At 48.6% G+C, this 26,241-nt stretch overlaps 1 protein-coding gene across 2 annotated transcripts in view; it reads left to right on the top strand.

Moving 5' to 3' along the window:
- Nucleotides 1-23,126, top strand: part of LOC149343121 (growth factor receptor-bound protein 14-like) — a 200,689-nt gene extending 177,563 nt beyond the window's left edge. For both annotated transcript variants that reach the window (XM_089545644.1, XM_089545645.1), the window contains 8 exons: nucleotides 11,692-11,822; nucleotides 12,547-12,636; nucleotides 13,046-13,183; nucleotides 13,361-13,465; nucleotides 14,017-14,118; nucleotides 14,612-14,806; nucleotides 15,847-16,134; nucleotides 17,543-23,126. In XM_089545644.1, the coding sequence (XP_089401770.1) occupies nucleotides 11,692-11,822; nucleotides 12,547-12,636; nucleotides 13,046-13,183; nucleotides 13,361-13,465; nucleotides 14,017-14,118; nucleotides 14,612-14,806; nucleotides 15,847-16,134; nucleotides 17,543-17,749 (1,256 nt within the window). In that variant the 3' untranslated portion in view covers nucleotides 17,750-23,126. The remainder of the gene's footprint in view (nucleotides 1-11,691; nucleotides 11,823-12,546; nucleotides 12,637-13,045; nucleotides 13,184-13,360; nucleotides 13,466-14,016; nucleotides 14,119-14,611; nucleotides 14,807-15,846; nucleotides 16,135-17,542) is intronic.
- The last annotated feature ends 3,115 nt before the right edge of the window (nucleotides 23,127-26,241 follow it).

Genomic DNA, 26,241 nt, shown 5'->3' with positions numbered 1-26,241 from the left:
CGTGCCAACAACGTTCGACCGAACCTTTTTTCTTTTTTCTTTTCCCCCAGCATCTCTGCCCGGTCCTCCTTTAAAACACTCTCTCTCTCCTTTGTGCATGTATTGCTGCACGGTCCTCTCTCCCTCTCTCTCTTTTTCTGCATGGTCGGAGGTCTGTTCCCCAAAGCCGTCTCTGATCTGCCTGTCTGCCAACCGCCGGCGCCGCTCCGTCTCTTCCAATAACAAACATAGCCCTATGTGTACCCGTGTGTGCGCGGACGAGCAGCCTTCGTTGGCTCTAGTGAAAAGGCGTTAAGCTGCGCTCTCTGCCGAGGAAAGAAGCGCGCGGCGACTTCCCGATTGCCCCCCCCGTTCTCTTTCGGCAAAGTGACATGCTCGAACTGCACTCCCCCCCCCCCCCCCCCCCCCCCCCCCCCCCCACACCACTTCTGCCGCAGCCGCCGAGGTTGTGTGTACGTAAGCTTCGCGACGGGCTGAAGAGCTTTCCCGACACTAGAAAAGACGCTGAGAAAACAGAGAGGGAGGGAAGAGAAGAGGGAAGATGTGTCTTTCGTCGCTCTGTCTCTGTTCGTTATCTTCTTATTGATTTTTTTTTTCTAATTTTATCTTTTGAGGTGGCTCATCGTACCAGAACCAACTGGACGCTGTCTCCATGCGCTTTTCGAGTAGCAGTGCCGCAGCCGTCGATATAACAGTGGAAGTGTGTCGAAATTTAATTTCGCGCGATTAACGCGGCGCTCCAGCCGTTGTCACCGGTCGCCAAAAGTGAACGCACAGAAGCAAATCGACGATGGCAAGAAATGGCGAATAGATCGTAAAGCATCTCGCACGCCAACGCGAAATTTCGCGCGAAGGCCTAGGTGGCGCTGTCGTGCGAAGCGTAAATCAGAGAGCTGTTGGAAGATTAGCCCCACGGCAAAAGCACTAACGAGGCAGTACAATGGGATATGGGCTCGGCATCGTTCGAAGCACGGGAAGCTAAGAGTAAAATACTATATGAAGAACGCCTGAGGAAATTGGACGATAACAGGTGGGCAGCTAAGGTATTTAAATACTTATACAGAAAGAGCGTTGACTCACAGTGGCGGAAAAGAACTAGAAAACTAACCAGTAAGTATGCCGGTCATGAAGACAGAGAAAGAAAGAGCATTAAACGACAGGTTAAAAACGCGGAAGTTAAAAATTGGATGAATTCAATGGAAAAGAAACATAGTGTAGAACTATATCGATACTGGAAAAGGCAGATCAGGAATGAATTTTTCTATGATAACTCAAGAGGCAGTGCCCTACTTTTTGAAGCTAGGTCAGGGTGTCTTAGAACGCGCAGCTACAAAAAGAAATTTAACGAAGAAGATGACACATGTGCAGTGTGTGGCAGATCTGTGGAGACAAGTGAACACCTCATAATCAAATGTGATGGTATCCATCCGGATGTCGATGCAGGCGCAGTCACTCTTCCTGAGGCCCTAGGGTTTAAAGTATAGTGAACTAGAATACTAGCTCACTATAGTTTAAAGATAACAATGGTCATGTAAATAAATCTGCAGTGGAAGTTAGCAAAAAGCGATTGGAGGATTGGTGGCTGAAAAGCAGAGGTGTGGCATAAGGTTAGAATTGTAGGAACCGTAGGTAAAGATGATTGCGATTCTTAATGAGAATTGCCAACACAGTAAACAAAAAAATAATAAAGAAAGAAAAGCTGAGCATGGTGCCAATTGCCACCACCCCGCTTCAAAGGGGGCGCTCCTATTCATCCATCCATCTGTTAGCAAGAAGTGGCCGGATTCTTTTCGAATTAGGGAAACAGGTTTATTTTAAGACTTAACGATACAAGAATGAGATAACTGATACGTAGGAGGTTCGGCGGATCTGCAGAGTTGGGAGGGCCTCGCCGACGCGTCTCTTATCGTCGGCGCCTCTCGGTCATCTCTCCTCCCAAGCTGCAGCGGTGGTGCTTTTATAGCCTGAGGAACGGTGGCCCCTCCGAACTGGCCAATCCAAAGGCGGCACTCCGAAAGGACCAACCAGCGACCGCGCGGCCAACCGCTTCAAATCTTGCCGCGCGCGCTGGCGTCCGGGGGAGGAGGAAACGGCGCCTCGCTGTCTGGCCTCTTGTGACAAGTCCAAACGTGTTGGTTGAAGATACTTCTCCTAGGACTCCGCTGTCGTAAGGCGCAGCATCGTGGATTGTCAAGGGACGCTAGGAGGAGAAGTTAGCGGCGTGCAGAATTGGAATCGGAAGGGGTTTCCACGCGTGACAGCGTGTAAGTTATGGGAGTGCTAACACATCCATCCATCCATTTTGCTCGTGTCGCTTCCCTCGTTGCTCTTGGCTCTGCTTCCGCAGAAAATTTCGCTCGTCGCTGGAAACTTCCCCGCGATTAGCCAGTCGGACCTCCGCTGCCGTTTCCGGTTTGTCCCCGACATCTTCTGAGGCGAACGGCGTTGCAAAACCTGGAGTTATTAAAAAAAAAAAAAAACACTTTAAGAGGTGACTTCCTCTGGTCATCTGTCTTGGTCGTTTTGCGCAGCGTCTGCACCGTCGCCATAGAGAAAATATTCATCTAGCCGTGGCTGGGAAGGCACGCCCGCAAATTTGGAAGAAAGGGTAGTACAGCTCTAACAACGTTTGGCGCGAGCTGCGAGTTGAGGCCCTGTAAGGCGAGATGCGTGTCGAGCCGGATTGCGCATGCGCCGAGCGAATGCATGTCGCCGCTGGCGCACGTCTCGGTATGTCGCTGTCGCTCGCATGAGGTGCCCGCACTGAGCGAAAGGCGATGGTCCTCGCCGCGTCGCTCTTTTTCGCGCACATGGGGCTATTTGCAAACTTCTGTTTGGCTAATGAGACCTTGCCAGCCATTAGCATGCGGAGAATGGCCTGAACGTGGTTGTTTATTCATTTAAAAGTTCTCTTTGCGATAGGCTAATTAACGGAGCTTGTCTCCCATCGCCGCTTAAAGGCGGTTAGACATTCAGCCTTCGAGTGTGCGTACGTGATTCCGAGACGGGCTTAAAATAGACGGCTGCTTTATTATGCGCGAGAAAAGGTCGTATGCTGCGCTTTTTCTCGAAGGCTTGGTTATCACTCGAAAACGAGCCTGTTTTTTTTTTCCCCCTTGTTTACTCCAACGCTGTACCTGAGGAATGAATAAATAGAACTCCGCGCGAAAAATCAGCTTAGGCTAAACAGGAAAAATAAAAAATTAAAACCTGCGCGCAACTCCCCCCCGTGCCCGAGGATGCCCGCTACGTAAAAGTCAACGCTCGTATTAGGGGAAGGTCAGCGAATCGAGTTTAGCTGGTTAGACCTCGCGTCGCACCGGGTGAGGAAGGCCTATCTTTGTAATCCGCGGAGTGGGGTGCTGTTTCTGGCCGCCTTAGAGGAGCCCTCCATACTTGACGCCCCCCGCGTTGTGCACGGGTTGCGGCTCACGTAATCCCGGGCCTTCCTCCGTGTTGCGCGGAGGTCAGCAGCGTTGCATGCTTTGCGAACGCCTTTCGGCACGGCGCCAAGGCGGCCGTGACAGGCGAGCGCCTCGTGTGTCTCTCTGGCTGCTGACCCTGCATGCGTTTCCTTGGCTGGCTTTCTTCTCTTTTTTCCTGTTCGGAAGCAGAAGAGCTCGACGACTTCACTGGCTATGTCCTTTCAACCGAGAAGGAGAGCGAAGGTTCAGTGACAGGAAGGATGGGGAGAAGGAACGTGTCCGGCCTGCTATTCCGCATTGCGTATTGGGAAGAGAGGAAAGGGAAGAAGAAAGGGGAGGTGACGATTTCGTAATACAGTGAGCTAGGTGTAGCGGCCAGAGTCGCGTTTACATGAATGCGACGGAAGTCGACTGCAGTCCACTTTTTGAGGGGAGAGTGCGGAAACGTCGAGGAAGACAGTAGAGTAAGTCACGCCTTTTGTTCTCAAAACCTGCTGTTTCTCTCGAAAAATCGTCTCGAGACGCATTTTGTCGCATTAATCTAAATGCGGCTGAAGACGATGTCGACGCGCACGCACAGGCTGGCGCGCAAAGAAATTAAGCTTCTCGCTGTGTGAGCAATCCCCGCATCGCAGTTCGGTTGGCTGACTATAGGCAGCTTGCATTTTCATCGTCACCAACAACAGCTGATGAAATGGGACGGCCACAAGTCGAAAGGCCTCTTCCTGTGACCTCCACCCATCGCAGCCGTCCTGCTAACCCCCTTTACCTATGCGGATCTCGTCACGTCATCGTTACTCGATCCCATCCTCTTCCGCGCCCGCTGCTCAGGACCCGACTGCCCGCTGCGGAATGTCCGCGTCTTCCTGTTCATTCCATCCAAAGCGGCTTTCACAAGGCGCCTGTTAAACCCCGGAAAATACGGGTGGGCCATCCCGACGTTCGGACATGTTCTGACGGGCTCCTCGGAGCAATGACCCCGTCGCTCGTAGCCTTGACAGCCGCGCCGTGCAACCCTGACGAAAGGGTTAAAAAAGGCCGGTTCCGTCCCGTCGAGGCAGTGCGCTGTGGGGAGGTTCGACCTCTCGGGTGTGTCCTTCCTTCGTGATCCTGCTGACTCCCTCGTCGTGCAACCCAGTTCACCTCCAATTGCCTCTGTGACGTGAGAGAACTTTCCTTGCCTTCCGTATACTCCTGAACTTTTGATTCTCGCTCCCTCGCACTTTGTTTTCGTCTGTGATATATATCATCACTATACCGATATCCTGCTGCAGTCTTGTGTTTTGGTTATTCTAATTATTCCTGTGTGTTCAGGACTAGTTGTTTGTGCCGCATTATTTTGTTATTCTAGGATTGTAACTTTTTGTCTTAATATTCAGCTGTGTGCAAACCGCAGTGCATGAACTCCTCCTTACGATCCACACGACGCGCGGGTCGACTGGTCTAATGAAGTTACCTAATTTGTATCGAAGCTCCCTGAAGGCGGGTAACTCCTGACGGGAATAGGCCTTCCCATTTCGGAGGAAGTTGTCTCAGTACGATTAGCTTTTAGCAATCAAGGAAAGCTAGGCTAGTTGGTGGGTCATCATTATTTAAAAGTCTAGCGCCGACATAGATGGAGGCAGGATAAGCTTTTAGCTTCACGTATCTTGCACCCTGTCAAGTGTAAAAAAAAAAAAAAACGGCGCTCCCTGGTAGCTTGCTTGCAGTAAAGTAAGCCCTTTGTAAAAACAACGGTTCTGTGGAAGTTTCACTTGAACCTGATTTGATGTGAACCTTTGCTACGGCGTATTCATTTCTGGTTTGGTTTGGTTTATGGGGTTTAACGTCCCAAAGCGACTCAGGCTATGAGAGACGCCGTAGTGGAGGGCTCCGGAAATTTCGACCACCCGGGGTTCCTTAACGTGCACTGACATCGCACAGTACACGGGCCTCCAGAATTTCTCCTCCAAAGAAATTCATTCATTTCTCCCGACAGAACGTAGTGCCTCTTCCCGTCGTTGTCTTATGAAGCAAGTCATCCACGTTTCGATTTCGGGGATCTGCCTACGGCAGAGGACGCGCACGAAAGGGACTTCTTTCGTAAGCGGTTCTAATACACTAGCCGCCCTTGACCTTATTAAAATCTGTGCGAAACTATCCTTCAAATCGCTTAGCGAAATTGGGAAAACCGTGCGTGTTTCTTCTTTTCATCTTTTTCGTCCTTCGGGCGGCGTTTAAATTACGGCAGGAAAAAAAAAATGAAGTTGTGCTTTTTGGAAAGCGCGGCCTTTAATTAAATCGCGAGACGGTAGCGCGCTGGAAGCAGCAGCTTGGAGTCTTTCACTTCCTTTGGTGTCTGGACTCTTTGTCTTCTCTGGTCGTCGTTATCTCTCAGCCTTTATGCATGGTGCGTACAGGCGCCCACAAAAAAAGTTCTCGAAACACGCGGAAGCCTCTGAAACAGTTAATTTCTTGGCAGCCCGTGCATGACTGAAGAGGGGAGTCTATAGTGCTAATCAATCGAGGCGTCGTGTGTACTTAATGCGTGGCCGCGCCTCCGCAACTTCTGTGAATGCTTGCATAGGTGTGTTCGCAGATCTCGCCTGGATCGGTCGAGCTTTCCTTCGAATGGTGTGACCGTCTATGTTTCCCTGTGTGCCTGCTTTTCCGCGTTTTTTTCTGGTTCATTTTGCATGTGTGGTAGAGTGGGAGGGGTCGTACAGAGACCAAATAGCCCCTCTAGTTTCGACAGTGCAGCTGCCGTTGTATCGTCCTGGTGGCCAGCGCACGTCAGTCGCCAGTTGCGCAAGATTTTTTAAATATTTTTTTTTTTTTTTCCCCGGATTTAAGGAACTGCGACGCTCGTGTGTGCGTGTTGCCCAACTCACCCCGCGCTCTCCTGTTGCTTCGGAGAGGCATCGTCTTTTTTTCGTCTTCTCTCCGAGAAGCCGCGGCCCATACAAATCCGTGGCACGGAACGTACTGCAATTGGCGCCCAGGTTTCGTTTTATTTCCTCCAGCGGCGAAACGCGATATACTATGCACGCCCCCCTACCTAACCCGCCCGTACAGTTACACTGCAGCCATTGTCTCATAGTATACGGCGTCTCGCTATATAGGAGTCGGGCAGCTGGGACGCCCTGCTTTACCGCGAAGTCGTTTCTGTCTGCGTACATCGCACGCGAAGTACGCTTTGCGTAATGGCTGAGCGCGACGAGGGAGGAAGCGGCCGGGGGCTCCCTTCCTTCTCTTTACAAGCACAGCTGCCGTTGCGCGCTGTAGCCCTCGTAAAAGTGCGTGGCCTTTCCTCGTCGGGAGATTGAATCCTCGCGATTGTCGGAAGTCCACTCTCGTGACGGAGTGGGGCGGGTGGTGTTGCGTGAGTGAGTGCGCGTTTTCTCTGTTCTCGCTGTGGAACATAGCGCGTGGCGCGTTCCCGTGCTGTTATTCTCTGCTGGTCAGATAATGTATACCGTTCTGCGCTCGTTGTTTTCACTCTCGGTGCGGGCATGACGTCACACGGGCCGCGGTCCACGTTCGCCTTGACTCACTAACCATTTAGTGCCCATTTATTGTACTGGGCACTCGTGCACTCGTGCGACGCACTATACTTAGGCACGTGCCATCTTCGCTGTAAACACGTATACACCTATATGGGAGTAAAAAAGGAGTAGGTTGTCCTCTAGCGCACACTCTTTTAAAGGGTGTGCGCTAGAGGACAACTTATTCCCTCGTTACTCCGTTTTGTTTTGGAGTCTTGGAAGGGTCGCATTCCAGATTTTGCTAGATCCTCTGCGCGAAGGAAGCGGTAACTGTCCCGGAACTAACGCCCGGCCCGAAAAAGAAATTATATTTGGTAATGAGGAAAAGGAGACCGTCTAACGCGCTGCAAGCACATCAACCATGCCGTGGTGGAAGGGATGAAGGAGGGATCGAGGCGAGGGAGCAATTCGCCTCCATCGATATCGAGAATTTTCCGTCTAAGAAAAGATGTAATTAGGGACTCTGTTTTTAGGGACGGGTTTGACTTGCGCCGAGAGGTTACATTGGCTAGACGAGAAGTGAATAAGGAAGAACGGGTTGCAAGTTTCACATAAGCCTCGCTTACATGGAAGCCACAGCGGCGGGGGGTGCCCCGCCGCGGTGGCTCAGTGGTTACGGCGCTCGGCTGCTGACCCGAAAGACGCGGGTTCGATCCCGGCCGTGGCGGCTGAATTTCGATTGAGGCGAAATTCTAGAGGCTCGTGTACTGTGCGATGTCAGTGCACGTTAAAGAACCATAGGCGGTCGAAATTTCCAGAGCCCTTCACTACGGCGTCTCTCATAGCCTGAGTCTGTTTGGGACGTTAAACCCCATAACCCAAACCAACCGTAGTAATAAACCAATCGCGTAGTCACCACCCGCGTATGTCAACCTGACGGCGACCGGCTGCCGCCGTGTTGACTGGACCGGACCCCTCGACTCGGTGACGTTTAAATGAACCTGCTAACCGGCTTTCTCCCATACAGACGAGCCCGGCTCGACCTTGTCGAGTTCATGTAAACGCCGCTATTCGGAACAGATAAGAGAAGAAGCGCAATTTCCGCGCGCCTCTGGCGTTGCACGGCCCTGTACAGTGTACGCGTTCCCTTGTGTTTATCTTTGAGATTCCATGGCGCCCCCTCCAATTTGCTGACCCCGAGGGGGAAGTGTGGGCACGGCCGGCTTCCCGAATGCAAATTAGCGCCCCAGCCGGGAGAAGGCGCGTGATCTCATTAAAAGTTTATCGCCGGCTCCCATCGGGGGCGTAGTGTTGGCCTCTTTCCTCGAAGGCTGCCTGCTGGCTTCCCCCTCCGTCACCGTCTCTTATTTGCTTCGTTTAGCGGTGCTCGTAAATTGCCTGGCGCCTTCGGTTGCCGGGTGGACTCAGTCGCCAGGTGCCTTTGTTTCCACCCTGTTCCCCCTTCCATCTGTCTTCACGTCGCCTTCTTTGCTCAGAAGCGGGTGTAGTAAGGGCGTGGCGCTTCAGAACGCCGTGAGGTTCGACCGTTTCCTAAAGGGCGACGTCAAACGAGACTGTTCAGGGAGAACTAACCCGAGGCACTGTTCCCTAAAATTTGTTTTCATGTGTAGGTTTGGTTTGCGATCGGCCGACGGGAGAGCTTTGTGGAAAAAGCTTTACACGAAGGGAAGTTATATTAGGGCGTGTCGGTGTATGCGTTCTTCTTGCGACCAAGTTTTGCGCTACCGAGCGCTACAGGATGAAGAGGTGCAGAACGCGGCCCAAGAAGTTAGCGCGAGCCTGCACGAACTTACCAACTATGTGAATTAAAAATTGGTAAATTGGTTTTTGAGGAAAGAAAATGGCGCAGTATCTGTCTCGCATATCTCGGAGGACACCTATAGCTTGTGCAGCGTATAGCTTGTGCAATAGGGCAACTTGCTGGCTCTGTGATAAAACTTGCGGCTGACGTAGGCTTATCAGGAGGCCAGGCTGCTCGCACACGATCAAGGGCGGAAATTTATGGGCTACTCTCGAAGGTGTGGGAGTCTATTTGCACGGCGCATTTCTTGGAACTTTCCTCGTAGGAAAGAACGGGGAGGCAGAGCGGTGTTTGCGCACGAGGTTTCTCGCTCGAAAGGAGGTGGGAGACGCCCCCCCCCCCCCCCTCCCCCCTTTTCCCCTTCACGTCACCACTGAGTGTTATATCAGTTCTCAAATCCGTTGCCTTCGCTGTATATTGTGCTCTGTCTGGCTGTGACGATTTCGAAATTGGTGGACGCGAGCCACTCCGGTGTCCGAATTCCTTGCGTGCGAGCGAGCAGCGAGAATTCGGTACTTGACTTGATGGCGCGAGTTGTAGCCGTTGCAGCTACCGGCCAGTCCCTAACAGCTCGAGGTAATAGGCGAGCAGCTTTGCGAAACCGGACGCCTCCCATTTCGACTATACGCGAAGGACTTCCGCCGCTACGCACCGATTGAGACGAATGTCGTCAGTTCCACGTTAAGTTTCGGAATTCGAAGCGTTCAGGCCTTCACTACAGGTAGACGCAGATGGCCGAACACCTACCTGCCCGTTGGACTGTCGTGAACAGGTGTAGACAGGCAGCGCCATCGCTTCTACCGTGCTTGCGCCAGGCCTGCTCACAGCACAAGGTCATTTGCGCAACGGTCCAACGAGTGTTTCCTCGGGAACACATTTAGGAAAAGTCTGTCGATAGCACCGTGACTCCACGTCACTTCACTGAAAACAAAAAAAAAATCACAAAAAAATGCAGTTTCAGCATGCTATGGTTGCATAAAATTTGCGCCCGAGACGATCTGAAGATAACTTTCTCTGCCCTAAATGTTGAACTGGCTGTGTTGTAGGTGAGAAGAATGTGGCTTTGGACGATCTCTCTCTCTCTCACTTTGTTCGTTTTAAAATTTTTCCCTGTTCTCCTAAACAGCATCGCAGCGAGACAGTTTTTAAGAGATGACGCAATTTCCCACTACATTGCGGGAGCGAGTTCCGCTATCGCGCTTTTCCGCGGTTAGTCCACCGACTAGGCGACAACCTGCGAAACGGTCCGTCGATTTGTTGAAGCGGCACAGCTGCGCGATTGCGTCTAAATTTCGTAATTCTTCTTTCCGCACGTTCTTCTTTTCTTGCAGCGAGGGTGGGTGTCTGGGAAATGTACTGCTTAACTTCCCTTTCCGCGGAGATTCTCTGCCGAAGCACTATCTGCAGTCTCTACTACCAGTGCTTGTACATTTCCTGTTGCGCAACCTTGTACTGGCGCAGCACTGTGCAGCTATCTAGATCGAGTCCTAGCCGCCAAACAGCAGTCGCGCAGAAGAGCTTGCGGATGTGTGGAGAGGGAGGTATTTCAGTCGCGCCTCTCGGCCTCTCTGTTGGTTAACGCGTCACGCGCCGTACCGTAGTTTAGCGCGGTGACGTGTGTTCTCACGGGCGACAGCGCCCAAAACGCGCGTGTGCTCGCGGGCGTATCTGCCCTCTGCCGCGGGAAAGGGCCCGGCGCGAGCGAGCGCTCCGAGGTGTGCGCGTCGCGAGGAGGGCGAAGATCGCGTCGACAGACAGCGCGGCGGCGTCCGCGGCCGTTGCCGTCTCCGCGCAACGGCCGGAGAAGGGAAAGAGTCCTCCTCCTCCGCGAGGGATCTGATGGACGAGGGGAAGAGGCTCGCGCCGCCCGCGCGCGTTGCGTAGAGTTTTATTTTATTTTTACGGCGCTGTGCCTCCTCCTTTTTCTCTCTTGGTTTTCCCTCTCCCTACATCTCGGGCGTCGTCGAGTGGCCATTTATCACGCGACAAATCTCGCGTGTCGCGCGTATGGGACCTCTCATCCCCGCGTCCCCCCTTGCCCAGAAACCTCTGCCTCCGCTTGCTGCTGTGGCGCTTGGCGACAGCTGGTTGTGTTGCGGACACGGGAGAGAGAGTGTGCGTCGGGTGCCTGTCGTCGTGGTCGGCCGTGCGCAGCGCGGTTTAGCCCGGCAGTGCAAACATCGTCTCTTTATCGCCCGCCGCCTGGGTACATGTCGTTTCATAGCTCCCATCTACGAGCAGTGAGTAACGCTGGGTGCTTATATATATGTCCGGGCAGGTTCAACAAGTGAGCGGAGGGTGTATATCATGTCCGAAGGTCGGTCCGTGAGACGTGATATCTTAGCAGCCGGTCACGTAGGCCTTTTGTTCCGCATCCACCGCAGTTGCCGAATTATTATTGCCTCTCCACAGCAATAACGGTATCTCGTTGCGTCAGAAGCAGCGTCTTCTGCGCCTCTGTAGGAGGTGATTCTTTCTTAGCTGGTCATCTCTAGACGACTTGGATGATGGATGTGTTGTCATTTTGCTGTCAGACGGCCAGCACCGTTCCGGCGTGAAATTAATGTGTTCGCTGGCGTGTCCCTGAGAGACACAGCAAGGTGGCGTCATCAAGTGCCCACGTGATTAGATATGATGCTGGTTAAATAAGCGTATAAAGAATGAATATATATGTAGAAGGGCAGGGCCTAACCCAAGAAGGGAATAGAAAGAACAGAGAAATGTGGAGTGATATATGCATTACTTTAGTTTTTTTTTAGTTTACCTGCATTTTTATTTTGTGGGCACCTTTTGAACTGACGGCCCTGAGTAATCTGGATGTGAGAAACTTTGTACTTGACTTGTTTGCCAAATTTAAGCTGCATCCTTTCTTGCTATGCCCACTGCTCGTATACATATTTAAGGCAGAAGGTAGGCGATGGTAATGAAATACTTTTTAATTAGTGAGCCCTTTAATGAAGACTTGTTCGTGCTTTTTCAGAACGCAGCCTTGAAGACCACGAAGAGGTTCTGCAAGTGTACGCATCCTGGGGAAGGAACAGGGAGCAGAGTGGAAACAAGTTCTACTTTCGGCAAGACTTCAGGAAATATGAATTCTTTAATTCTCCCCTGGTTAGTACACTTTTTTTGCATCAGTTTTGGCTTGTTGCATTGCCCTGTGCCACTTATTGCACCACATTTTTTATTCTTCTTGTTATTCTTAGTACAGTTGGCTTGTACTCACTTTGAAAAGCTGAACATGATAATATTTTAATTTTTTGTATACACCTGTCTGCCTAGAGTATCACATTTTTGTCAGGCCCAATGTAGCTTATTTTTTAAAAACGGGTCAAATGACTGCCAGCAGACAATTTCAGTGAAACTGTTTACCATTTCTCAACTAAGAGACTCTGAAAGTAAGCACATTTGCTGGGAGGTATTCTTTCCAGCAGTCTGTCACCTCTGTTCTACAATACTTGTCACATAAGGTACTATTGTATGCTAACTTCACGAAACATTCTCCACCATTTCTTATCTTACTCTGCTTGCACAATTTACGTTCATTAAATGAAGATTTGTGCTTTCTTGCTCTTTTGATTAAGCAGGGATACACTTCAGGTTAGAAATATTCACTGTTAATGTGGTGACACTTTTCCTGTGCAAATGAAGCTGTTCACTGCGTGAATTGTGCACCTCGCACAACAGATGGCTGTGGCATGCATGCCATTGCAAGTCTTTAGTTGCGTTTGCATCACATTTCCAGCCGCAGGCGTGCCATTGTTGTAGTTGATATTGATAGAGTGTTGGTGGCATTGTTCCAGCTCCTTCATTGGCTTTTTTTTTTGTTTTTATGCAGCAATTCTTCTCCCTTGACATGGTGGATCTAGGATCTCAGCTGGACTGCCTGGCGGAGTCAACAGACCTTGCAAAATTGATAACCTTGCAGGTAGGACTTTCACATGAATCTTCTTGTGCAGAAGGGAAAGTTATTTTTTCTTTCTTTTTCAAAGTGTCATGCTCAGTGTCTCCTGCATTGACCTTTCAGCTTTATTATGCTGTTGTTTGTTCTTTCCTTAATGCTGTCATCACCCACACTGTTGTTGTTGCTAATCGTTGTTCTACAGCCTGTACATCTACTATTGTCGTCTTTGTTTCCGTTGGGCTCTCAGCGTGGGAGGTATGGGTTCACTTGTGATAGCACATGGTTGTTATCAGCCTTGCACGTGTTAATGTTAAATATTAAGAGGCTAGTCTGCGGTTCTGTTCAGTAAATTCCTTATATTGATTTCAAGATGTTTTGCTCGATACTGTGGACACAATTGCCTGATGGAACTGTCTTGTCTTTTCTTCCGCAGAACATCCTAAGTCAAGGCGAGCGCTGTCCCGTGGTACACAGCGTGTTGTGGTGCCGGGAGCCTGGGAAGCAGTCCTGGAAGCAGTCATACTTCCGCGTCGAAGACGGCGAACTCTCAGTCTTGCCACCAGGTCACAAGGTGAGCTCTTCTTTTTGTCAAGTCATTGTCGTAGTCGGTGCAATGGCTGCAAGGGCCTTTTTTTTTATTCATTAGCATTTGTGCATGGCCATTATTTTTCATTGATAATGTCATTCTAGCCAGTGTTCTTTTTGTCCTCACGGCATTGCCTCTGTGCCTTGCTTATCCCACCTGCAGGAGGCGTGGCAGTTGCAGCACGTCGCCAGCCTGAAGGACTGGAACGTCTACGTGCCATACGACAAAAGCTTGAGTGGACCAACAGCTTTCCAGTTCTGTCTCAAGGTTAGTATAACAATTGGGTGGTCACACATTGACCAGCTAGCCTGGCTTATCTGACAAGGTCCTGCAGAACAGAGTCATACGCAGAGGAATTCCAAAGTTGGTTTTCGGTTCAAAGTAATGACCACATTTCTCATTTGCTTGTGGTGGTTGATTCAACGTGTGCAGCGAAAATGTTTCAAAATCAGGCTTTCGGTTAATTGCTGCCTGAAGTATTAATTTAGGTGCTCTCTATTTGACACGTCCATAACAACATGTAGCTCAAAGCAGCAGAGTTATTATTTTTGTTAATTTCATTTAATACTGCAACCCTCTGATGCAAAGCAGGAGAGGGTGCTCAAAAATGTATTGAACATGTTGCAGTCAAACAATCGAAAGAGAGAAGAAAGTAAGAGCACAAAAAAAGAGAGCATCAGAAACTGAAGTAAGAAAACTCATGGTCACCAGCCAAAACGGAGATAGAAAGGGTATGCCCCCATTCTGAATGTCGCCACAGGAAGTCTTGCATGTGGAAAAACAAAATGTTGCCATTGTTTCTGTTCTGTACCATGCAGCCCACGAGATCCAGCGGCATCAGCAGCAGCGATCTAATGTGGTTTTGCAGCAGCACAGAGCAGCAGCGCCAGTGCTGGATCATCGCACTTAGACTTGCAAAGGTAATTTAATTACATGGCATCAGCATGCTCTTGTGGGAGTGACTGCAACTGGGCACCCAGACTATGAATTTTACAAGCCTTTGTTTCGTGTCTTTATTTCATGACTTCCTCTCTTAGCAGTTTTCTTGCTTGGACTTCCTACACTTCTTTGGGTCATGTAGTACACGACAATGTTTATTAAAGACATTGCAGATCATCTCTTACATGAAAAAGAAGCTTTTTGCTTTGCCACAAAACTTCTGCACTGAATTGTCCTGTTTGTGTAGTCATGTTGTACTTCTATGGACCTGTTATACCTTCAGTGTCCTGTGGACAGTGAAGTGTACATAATTGTAACTGTAGCATAAATTGTCGGATGTGTAACTGGTGGATTCTTCCTTTGATTTGCAAATTTTTTCACTTTTAAACGTTGCATGGGCATAGGTCCCTCCCTTGTCCCTCTTGTGGACTTGAGTTGTGATTGTGCAATCTCATTCTTTGTGTGTGGTCGCAGTTTGGCAAGAAGCTGCGTGAAAACTACAAAGAGCTTCGGTCCCGCTACTCTGAGCACGCATGGGCTCCAGAGCCCGGCCGGGACCCCATGTCTTCACCCTGGGTTGCCATGGATTTTACGGGGAGCAAAGGGCGTGTCATCGAGGACCCCCAGGAGGCGGAAGCTGTGGCTGCAGCTGAAGCACATGTCTGGAAGGTAAGTTCTTTGCTGCTGACCTTAGCCATGCTAGCAGAGAGGCTTCAGGTGCCCTTGCAATGCTGCCATGTTCGAGGGCTAGGACATAAGCTTCCAACCGCAGAGTTCGTGAAGATTAGATGGAAAAGGGCTTGTCTACATTTTTTTGAGCTCTCCGAGACTGTGGTTCGTGTGGACAGAAGAGGTTGGAGTCAAGATTTATTAAGAATTTAGTGTGCCAAACTAATACACGAAGGATTTTTCTGTCATTATAAATGTCTCACTTACACAAGATTAGGGAAGCTTGTCTATGCCTTTCTAATAGAGCATTCACAGAATACAACCGCCACTGCAGACTCTTTGAATCTGCAGCCATGGGCAGTTCTGCGTGGGCATGAAAAGCTGGTAATTCAAGAAACATTATTCAGCCTTGCTCGATTTGATGGGAAGCACTCTCTGGGATAACCTAGACATATGTGAAAACGATCGCAGCTAACACCACAGGCCATGCACCTTTGAGGGGGAAACGAAAGCATCAGGCGCTGCTGCAGCTGACATTCCAGCAGAGATGGTGACTGTGAACGAGTCGCAGTTAGATCTTGCACCTCTGTGTCAAGTATGGGCTGACTTGTGGCTTATTTGCTCTCAGACTTGGTGGGCAGTGGGAGGGGCCTTCCTGGCAGGCACCACATTCATGGGAAGGTAGCAGCTGAAATCTCACAACTGATGAGTGGGTGTTTGGGCAAGGGCGGGTGTTTTGCCTTTGTGTAAACCTGCTGTAATACTCTCTTCGTACAGAGTGCTAGGCCTAATAAGGTTATCCTGAACATGCATGGTAATTCCACTACAGTGCTTTTGTGGTGCAAAGGAGCGGTGGCTGCATGTCCATTTGACTGTCATGGTTGCCTGCACAGGTGCTCTGTGCAACTGATGTGATGTGGATAGTCTGTGGAACTAACATGTATAAACAAGGTAGTCGGGTTATTGGATGGCTGCTAGGAGCAAGTGCTCAGAACGTTGTGGTCCTGATGGGAGTCCTTGCTTCCTGACTGCCTTTCCAGCGGAAGTTGCCATGCTGTCGGTCCGGCCAGGCGTCACCAACGGCCGTACAGCAGCCCAGTGGGCCCCCGCCCCAGTGGCAGGGGCCCGCAGCCGCAGCCGAGCTGGGCCTGCAGCACATGCAGCCCTGGTTCTACAGTGGTATGTCACGTGAGGAGGCCACCCAGCTACTGCTCAAGCATGGAACAGTGGACGGTGTTTTCCTCGTGCGGCAGAGCCTCACCAAGCCTGGGTCTTACGTGCTCTGCTACGTTTACCGGGGGAAGGTGCACCATGTGCAGATCATCTCGGTGAGTTGCAACACCCCTGTTATTCACTGGACTGTTCCTTGACCGATGGGATGAAAAAGGGGGTGAAAGGAGAGAGAGATTCTTTGTAATGGAGTAGCAAAATTAACTTTGACCATCTGGCTTTCTTGAATGTGCATTGGAATTGTTCTGGACATTGGCATTCTTGTATTTTCCCTTCATCAAAATGTCCGCCATGGCTGGGATTCGTCCCATAACAGTTAAATGCCATAACCATTGAGTCGTTGGGCTGTGTAGTTGAGCTGTAGCTACAGAACTCGGCTAGTAGCATTCAATTTAGGCTGTAAATTTACTTAGCGTATTTTAATTGTAATCTGATGTTTTGGTATGGCAAAGATTGTCAGTATTCATACGCATGATTGGCTCGTAGCTAGGGGAATATACCGAGGAGAGTATTTTTATCTTGAAGCTAGTGTGTTTAAGCAGGGGTCACTTCTATCTGACAATTTAGGTCAGTATGGAAGTGCTGTGTAAAGGAACATGAACACAGCCTTCTTTTCCATTACGATTAAAAACTGCGACGCAGAAGTGGCATGCCGTTTCGGGCAGACTGAATGAGGAAAAGCAGTGCCAGCTGTAAAAGTGGTTTTCCTTCTCTATTTTGTTGGCTATAACGGAGCCTTATCATTCTTTTGTAGTGCACTTAGTTGCTGCATTGTGTTGCTAAGAAAGTCAAAATTCATGGGATGCGCTTAACTCTTCTTACTTGCGGAAATGTGAAAGCATTTAGAGTACTGCATGTGTCGGCATCCAAGGACGAACTGACAGGGAGCAATGCAACTTATTGTCTAGACGTTGTTTATTTTTTTTTTGTCTTTTGTGACATCATCAACTCATTTACAACTCTTTGTTTAGACATGTTGCTATCACGTCCCTGGTTGATGACATCACTAACTATTATTACTGTCACTTGTTACCACTAGCTATTACATTCATTATTTTTATTAATTACATGTTACTTTATTTCATTATTGCCTCTTAATTTACCTGGTTATCATTACTTAGCATCGTTCTTATCATTGTTATCTCGTGTACCCATCTTATGATCACGCCATCCATGAGGCGAGAAATGCTTTCGCGTTAAAATCCAGCAACAGTGCAAGTTTCAAGCATCGCCACTTGTTCTTCCATCAGTATTGCTTTCTTTGTTCTGCATTGCATGGCTTGTGGTGCAGACAAGCCTCCTTGCATTTACCTATTTAAGGATGCCTCCATTAAGCCTAATTTATGTTGTGGGATGCCATTGAGAAATGCTAAGGAAGTTACTCGGTGCATCTTTGTATAGTTTGATTTGCTTGCTCTACAGGATTTTACTGCAGCATCTGGCTCAGCAGCTAGGGTTGAGTGCAGCATCTCACCAAATTTTTTCTGTTCTGTTCTACGCCCACAGCTGGAAGACAAAGACCAGCTGTGCTACTCGCTCGACAATGGCCGTACCAAATTTTACGACCTCCTGCAGCTGGTCGAGTTCTACCAGCTCAACCTGAGCTACCTTCCCACCAAGCTGACGCATTTCCTCGTCCACCAGCCGCGCCGCAAGTGCACGCCGCCCTCCTCCTCCTCCTCTCCCTCGGCACACAGCAGCCCCTTCAATTAATGAGGAGCCCCCGTGAGTAGTAGCACACCCATGATATGCCTCGACCCTGCCGGCCTGAAACATGGACCTTCCAGTGTGGTGTGTCATTGCGTGAACTCTGCGTGAACTGGTGGACAACCTCGCGCGGTGCTGCGGTCGTGTTTTCCGACATGGAGGAAGAAAGCTTGGAAGAACAAGCACGCGGGAGACGCAGCTGTTTGCACAGAACCCCGACCAAGTTTGTTCATCACGAGTGTGTGACAGGACGCTCCCCATTGTCGGCGCTCGTGCTTGCAGGAGAGGACAGGGTGGACGGTGGCTGTGGCACGTGCTCGTCAGTTTCCTTCCTTTTCCTCTCCAAGAAGATTTTAGCAGAGGCTTTGTTATTGCCTTATCCTCGTGTTGTAGTCGCTATTTATTTTGTGTCTCAGCTGGCTGGCTGGCTCGGGTCCCTGTCGATGAAGTGTGAGGAGAACTCTGGAGGCAGTTTGTATGTGCCTCTCCTCACCTCTCCTCCCTTTGTTTGTTCCTCGTTTTCTTTATGGTCATTGAGCAGCATTGTCTTTCTCCCTCCTCTGTTGAGCCTGAGAACGAGGTCCAAAGAGTCGCTGGGCTTGCACAAAGGTCTGAGGTGTTCCTAGTACATTGCGCAGGAGTGTGCTTCGACTTTGCTGTCTGCAGTGTCGTGCACCTAGGTTATTTGCTAGCTTGTGCACCTAAGAGCTTTCCTGGCCTGTTACTGTTATTGACAGTATCTTAAATCACAGTAATCCTAATTAGTTTGTACTCTAGAGAGCCATATAAGGTTTGAGCTGCTTTCCTCGTTAAGACAGTCACAATATAACTGCCGTTTAATGTAATAAGCCATGTAACATTGTTCTTTTTTTTTTTTCCGTGTTAAATACACGTGTGGTGAGTAAGTTGCGCATGAGGACATAACTAGCGGCAGCACTCTTCAGCATTACATCATCAGCAGCAGTGGTGTAACCTAGTAATAATGTGCATATTTGTAGGATGCCATTAACACTTGAAACTACTTCGAGCTTATCTTCGGCAATATATGCCATCTCGATGTTGCATCCTGTGCTGTTGACATACTCGTGCGTGGCTTTCTTGCATGACACATGCAAGTTGCCCTGCTACAATACATATGACACTTTTGTTGTTTATTGGGGCAGACTTAAACCCTCTCAGTCTCGTCTGAAAAACACGCAGCAGGCGAAAGTTATTGAACTGATCTTTTGTGCTAATGGATGTCCATCTGTAGATTATTGTGCAAACCAGTATGACTGCTTTTGGCTGATGCAGGGAACAATTTGCTTTTCACGTGTGCTGTTTATCGTACACCCTATTGTCGTGTCCTCTCAGGAACTGCCTAAACACCATGGAGTGTGTGTCATTGTATTGGGACATGCGCTTTTGTTGTCCTTGGTGTTTTTCAGGACCATATCAGCTGCTGCTGTGGGGAGATGGGGGTACTATTTGATTGCTGATGGTGTAAAGTGAATTTTTCATATTAAGTGGCTTGCACAAGAAATTTAAAGAACTTAGTGGCACAAGCCACGTAATGTATTTATATGTGGACTGGTCATTTGTATCAAAAGTAAACATGTAATTTGTCCCCTGGTGGAAAGGAATTTTGTATAACAGTTTTAAGTGTCCTGATAGATGAAAAAAATCTTGGAAGGTATAGATTGTAGCGTTCATTTGCTGTTATGTGCAAAGCATTTCTCCTTTTCTGAAGCAGCCTTTGTGTGATTTTCATTTAATTATGAACGTAAATGCAGGGTGCAAGCAAAGCATATTTTGTTGTGAAATATTTTGTCCCGCAAATCCTTACCTTCTCTATTGCAAGCCTGTGCTAAGGAGGAGAGTTCACTATGCACAAAGACGTCTATGTTGTGTAAAAGGCGATCCTTGAGCTAGACCCCGGCTGTATACAGCTCTTTGTTTTCTTGGTGTCACGATGCTTCTTTGGGTGTTCCTAACATGTGCACACACACACACACACACACACTTACACTGACACACCAGTTTGTACATACACATGCATTGTAAATTTGGTACCCATATGTCATGTCTTTGCTCTGAAATATTTAACTAAACTAGATGCCAGAGCATATGTGTGTGTGTGTACTTAAATTATGATTTCTCATAGTGCACATTTTTATTTTGGTTTGCATATGTGTGCACTTTCGTAATCCTCAGTAAACTTGCTGGTTTCACTGTTTCATGAAGTGTCGGAAAGTAACTCCAGTGCAACCATTTTTCTGGCTGCATTCGGACTTCTCACATGTCTGCATGCAATTGAATGTCTGTGTGATTCTGTGCTCTCTGTGCATACTCGTAAAGATTGTGAAGACTCGCATGATTGGGATTGCATCAAGCTCACAAAACAACGTACAGTATGAGTGGCTGTTGTATATAGTATCAACATATATTTTTCACATCTTCTTTAAGTAGGTGCTTTTTTTTTTTCTGCAAAACTATTTGCTGCCTCACCACGTCTATTTCAACTCATCTGATTCAGGCTGGTCATGGAACGTTCCTAGTGCATTGCTGAAAATTAATTTATCTTGAAAGAGAGCTTGTATTGGTAGCTTTTGGAGAAGCAGCTGGGCTAGCTGTTAATGTAAAGAAAAAAAAATTAAGTTACCAACCTCATAGCAGTTTGTAAAAACATTCATATTCACCGTCTTCCTTACTCAAACTGAGCAAAAAGGTAGCCGCGATCGCCAGCATCTGCCTTGTAACTTGAATGATTGCATTCTTCGATTTCTACATAGTGGCGTGAAAGGATGGTTTTTGCAACTCATCATGTGTGAGGTTGATGAATTTGTCACTCTCCAGCACTGCCTTAGTTTTTCACAGTGAAACCTCGTCAGGTAGCGAACCATTTTGTGCACTTTTATTTATGAAGGCGTTGCTTGAATGAACGATCTCACATTGCTGCCAGTCAAGTTCATTCTCATTCAAGTCGTGTATTTAAAGAGTGGAAGCAACGTGCATATGGTTGCAACACTTCAAAGTATCATTTGTCCTTGCCGTAATATCTGACCATACAGTTAAGCCTTTCGACAGACTTTTCCTTTAGCCTGGATGGGAGACTGTTCAGCAGCTTGCATCCTACCCAGCCATGTTTCGTTAATAGCTTATCCGATCAACTGAAAACTAGGTGGGGCATTCAACTTCAGATGCCCTCCACATCGCCCTCTTGACCTTGGTTGCACCCCTGGTGATAATGGTTCGCTGTGTCTCGTACTGCCCACATTGCTCAAATGTGTTCCTTAATGAAAACCGCACACAAGCCCTTCGTGTTAATCCGTAACAAAGGTGAATGTGCTGGTTGTGGTACAGATAAATGTTCAGTGTGCAACCATCTTTCTTCTTTGTTGTGGAGTGCCACACTTTATGTTTGCTGGAATGTGCATATCCTACCATCAGCTGGTGTGCTTGAGCTATTTGCATGACGTGTGTCTCATGCATGTGTTAACATCTCAGTTACCCTCCCAGCAAATATGTGCACACTGTGTGTGCTTGGTGCGGTACAGGATAAAGGCTATGCTGTGGCTTTTGATTAGGAACACGTTTGAAGCCAATTGTCCATGCCAACAAGTGGCACTGACTCGATGTGTGTTTGACAACTATTGAGGCTGACCTCATTTGCTCTTTGCATTGTAAACGACGACCTCTCTTGAGTGCATGCTCCATGGTCTTAAAAAACAGTTTGGTTTCTTTTTTTTGGAAACTGCAAAATATATTTATGCCTTGGGCATGCGCTTTTTACAATGTAGGTAGGTTCATGCGTTCAATTTCACTGCAGATGTCATGTAACTTGTGACACTCTGTAGACCTTTTCACTGTTTGCAGCTTGACTGAGTGCACATACGTTTTGGACTTCGTCGCACATGCCCAGTGAGCTGCCTTGGTGAAATCCACCAATAGGAACTCTGCTGACATGATCTAGTGGCAATGTGGCTGCATCCAGAACAGCAAATTTGAAAAGGTGCACAAAGTCAAATGTGCAAGCAGGAATTTCATTATTTCATTAGCAGTATCATTACTGTCTGGGCATGTCATACAAACATACACCAATTACTGGTCTAGTACAACTTTCACATTCGAAAGTTCAGCATTTCCTTGCGATAAACGCCAGTAAGCTGCTAGCTTTGTGCTCATAATGCATTTGGTTTCAGTTCTGCTTTGTACCATGACCTCATTTTGACTGACAAAGTATTTGACTTGCGATGTCATATTTCACACAACTAAATTTGTCTTTATTTTTCGGTGAAGTTTACTGGGAACGTAATCGGAATGCGTTTGGTATCCAAGGTGTAACGCTCGGGTAAGTCTGTCCAGTTACTTAAGGATGCGGATGAGTCCTTACACATTCTGTGATGGATGTGCGTGTATTAGTACTGACATGTCAAAGAAAGGGAAGTCTCTAAAGGGGGCAGCCGTATGCAATCACTGGCCGTGCATAATCTCTCAGTTCTCACTCTCCACTCTGTCAATGACTTGCAGTGCCTGCCTACTTGAAGCGTATTGTTTCACCTCTTCTGTCCAAGTATGCAATGCAACGAATGTCATTCGCATGGTGTACAAAGAAGGATACGTAGGACGTGACCGTTAGTACTTGTGAGCAGAAGCTATAACACTGAACTATTCTACAGACACTGAAAGTTGCCAATTAATTGATTTTATACTCGTGTTTGCACTGTCTCAGTTATGTGTGACCATTGTGCGCATTTCATCCTATCTTTGTTCTTAATTGGCAATCACTCGAAGAAAAAATACTGTGTGGCATCTCTTGCAGTAGCTCATCACTGAAACGTCCCTCTTTTATGGCCAGTTTAATTTGAGTAGTGCACCCGCAACCAGAATTCCAGAAAGAAATTAAGCGTTTCATGGTAAATGGAGCAAATTTCAAATTCAAACACTGGAGCTGTAGTGAGAAGTCCTTTCCTGCACTTTTATTTGCACATTAAAGTGGAAACGAAATATGCCCTCCATGGCCACATTACACACTGTCGTGCGAACAAAATTGGTCTCGCTTTATCACACAATCAAGTTTGCCCATCTTTACCAACACTCCAGATTTTTAATAATTTTCCTAGCAGCAAATGAGCTGGGTGAGCTGCGACGAGGTCAAGTTGGTGATGTAACGCTTTATCACAGACAGGCTGAAGATCATCTTCATGAGAACAAGGCAAATATGCAAGGTTTGGGAGTCATGTCTTCTTCGAAACGTGCCCAGTGTCACGAGTGTTTTATTTATTGCTACTGTAATGTTGTGTCGTTCGTATTCGTTTGTGTCGCTATTTGATGAGGAAAAACAAGTAAACCAAAAAAAGGAATTGTGAGTCTATGCAATAAAAATTCTGAGTATTCACAGCGATTCTTCTCGTCTTCCTTCATTGCAAGGCCTACTGAATGCACTTTTTTTTTCTTTTTGCACCAGAGGCTTTGGGCATACACAATGAAAAAGTGTGCCTGCACAGTTCTATATAGCTGCCGCGGTGGCTCAATGGTTACGGCGCTCGGCTGCTGATCCTAAAGACGCAGGTTTGATCCCGGCCACGGCGGCCGAATTTCGGTGAAGGCGAAATTCTAGAGGCCCGTGTATTGTGCGATGTCAGTGCACGTTAAAGAACTCCAGGTGGTCGAAATTTCCAGAGCACGTCACTACGGCGTCCCTCATAGCCCGAGTTGCTTAGGGACGTTAAACCCCAATAAACCAAACCAAACCAGTTCTATGTAGCCTTCCTCCTGCAGCACCTCTTTGTCATCCTGCTGTAGGGTGCGTACACATAACAGTGAACTTCGATTCAGCCCAACAGACCGGGCTCGCAGTGCCTCACAATGTTTATGGCTCTACGCTGCTGACCCAAAAGATGAGGGTTCGATCCCGGCCATGGTGGTCGAATTTCGATGGAGACTAAATTCTAGAGGCCCGTGTACTGTGCGATATCAGTGAACGTTAAAGAGCCCCAGGAGGTTTAAATTTACAGAGCCCTTCACTAAGGCGTCCCTCACAGCCTGAGTCGCTTTGGGACGTTAAACCCCCATAAACCAAACCAACAGACCGGGAGCTGGAATGGGCAACCTCTAGGGTAGCCATGGATACAGCAACAGGATGCGGTGAACTTCCGTTGAGCCTAATCGAGAACCTGGTCCTCAAGAATGTATGAAGGTTGGAGACTGCCAGAGCAAGGTCACAGTGGAAGCTGCGGTCCCACGGGACTGGATGCAGAGCAGGATTACACCACTGTACAAGGGCACAGGTGACTAGGGACTTGCTCAATTACCGACCAATATCGGTTTCTCCGGTGCTTTACTGAATGGGTATCAGAGACCGATTACAACGATGGGCTGAAAAGAATGGCATTCTTGGAGAGCTGCATACTGGATTTTGGGCTGGGAAGCAGATTGAGGACAACCTCTTTGTGCTGACACAATGCGTGCTGATTGCGAACGAGAGCAATATATGCTGCCTTACATACTGAAGGCCCATGACTGCGTCAGTTCCTGGGCACTGAACATGGCCTCGAGGAGGCTGATGTGGCACTGCTAGGGGCAGTACACACAGACATTACCGCAGTGGTAGGCAACACTGTCGTAGTACCGTACAGCGAGTTAATAGGTGATGAGCGCTCCCCTTTGTCAAGACGGTTTCCGTCTCAGCTGGCATGGATGACGACCGCCGCGGACTAGTAATGCCTGTGGAATACCCCCCAAGGATTTGCAATTTCTGCTAAACAATTGACAGAATGTACTCGTCTGAACCCGCGGCTCAGTTGCAAGAAGACTGTAGTTTTCTGTTTTGCTGGAACCAACACGGCGGATTCAGAATTAACCATGGAAAATAAGACCTTCGCCCAGAGTTTACAGTTCCGATGTCTGGGAGTGGATATGTTCGCTGGAAATCCGTTACGGAAGGCTACCGACAGGCTGCCCTTACCTTCCGTGGCGCAGATTTCATATATCAGACAGTGGAGAGCACGCTATGCTGAATGTGTGGGCAAGCAGACAAAACTGCAGAACACTTGGCTCTCTGCTGCCGAGGCCTTTCTAGTCCACAACGGATGACAAATTGTACAGGTGTTTGGGTCTTCATTTCCCACCTAGCTAGATGAACTGGATCGTGATCACAGCAGCAAACGTAATATCCGATATGAACACACACACACATAGGAACAGAAATGACAGCAGCACATCGCAAGCTTGGTGGCCATTTCAGCGACATGCTGCCAATGACACCCCCCAACCAATGTTTTTAGAGGTGTTCCTAGTATCGTCGGCACACAGCACCCACCACCCAGCGATGGTTTCCACTGGCATGCCTTCTGCGTAGGGAGTGATTATAGCTGTGTGTGCACTGTGTGGGGTTTTAAACTGGGAAGATAAATCCGTTCTCCCCGCTTAAGCGCGGCTGACTCAGTTCAAAACCGCGCGGACCCCACCCCGTGGTCGCGTACGCTACCGAGCGCACGCCGACCACGGCGGGCCGTGCTCTGCGGGAACAAAGGAACGACACACTGGCTGACACAAACAAGGCATTTATTGCTATAACAACGATAACGCCAGCTAGCAACAAAATACACTGAGGAATCGAGGATGTCCGACTCACCAGCACGGTTACGAGCGAACGTTCGCCCACGCTAGGGCAAAGGGATAAGCTCCGAGGCCGAACGGGACGGGCTCGGCGGGAGCAAGTTACGACCAAGAGGCGCCCGTCGACGAAGAGCGGAGCCGCGTGCGAAACGTCCACTCGCCTTCCCGGCCCCCAGGAGAAGAGAGAGAGCAAGCCTTCCTCCGCGCGCGAGCGGCAAAACACGCCATCCGTGGCGCTGCTGTCGCTGCGACGCGAGCGCCCTCCCCTGTTAGTTAAAAAAACTGAGAAGAGCGCGTTTCGGAGGAGCTAACTACAGTAGGGGGTGCAATGTGGGAAAGTGAACGCAGGGGACGAAAGCGTCCCCGCAACTGTACATGTGCTTGTGTACTTTGGCTGGGCACCACACCAGCTGTGCTCGTCTGATTCAAAGTGCAAGGCCACAATCATCATCAGGCTGTCTCGGCTAGCTGGGCTTTCCACTGTACCAAGGGTTGAAAGAATTTTCATGCAGGATCTCAGAAGATTTGGCGTGCGTATATCAATTTCATGGAATGCAATTTCCAGGGCTTCGATGGCGCACTGCGCTCGATGCCACTGTGATGCTTCAAGCTATTGAAAGCAGAGAAAGTTCCTGGTGCCCGCTCCTCAAAATTTTTTTTTAAGCATGAAATGCTTTTAGCCCCCATTGTCGGAAGTGTGGTGACGTCACGCCGAGACCGAGAGCCGTCATCCGGGCACTGAAATCCACTCATCCGGGCACTGAACTCCAGTCATCCGGGCTCTGAAACGAGAACATCCTGGCACCGTACGAGACTAAACGATATTTAACGAGACTCTCTAAGCCCCCCTACGAGACCGGCATGCAAGCGCCGGTTGGTCTCCAAAGGAGTAAAAAAAA

Source organism: Amblyomma mixtum, chromosome 5 (assembly GCF_055824585.1).
Source record: "Amblyomma mixtum isolate Tamu chromosome 5, ASM5582458v1, whole genome shotgun sequence".
NCBI lineage: Eukaryota > Metazoa > Arthropoda > Arachnida > Ixodida > Ixodidae > Amblyomma > Amblyomma mixtum.
The sequence above is the reverse complement of the archived record's forward strand: the minus strand, read 5'-3'. Positions and strand labels throughout refer to the sequence as shown.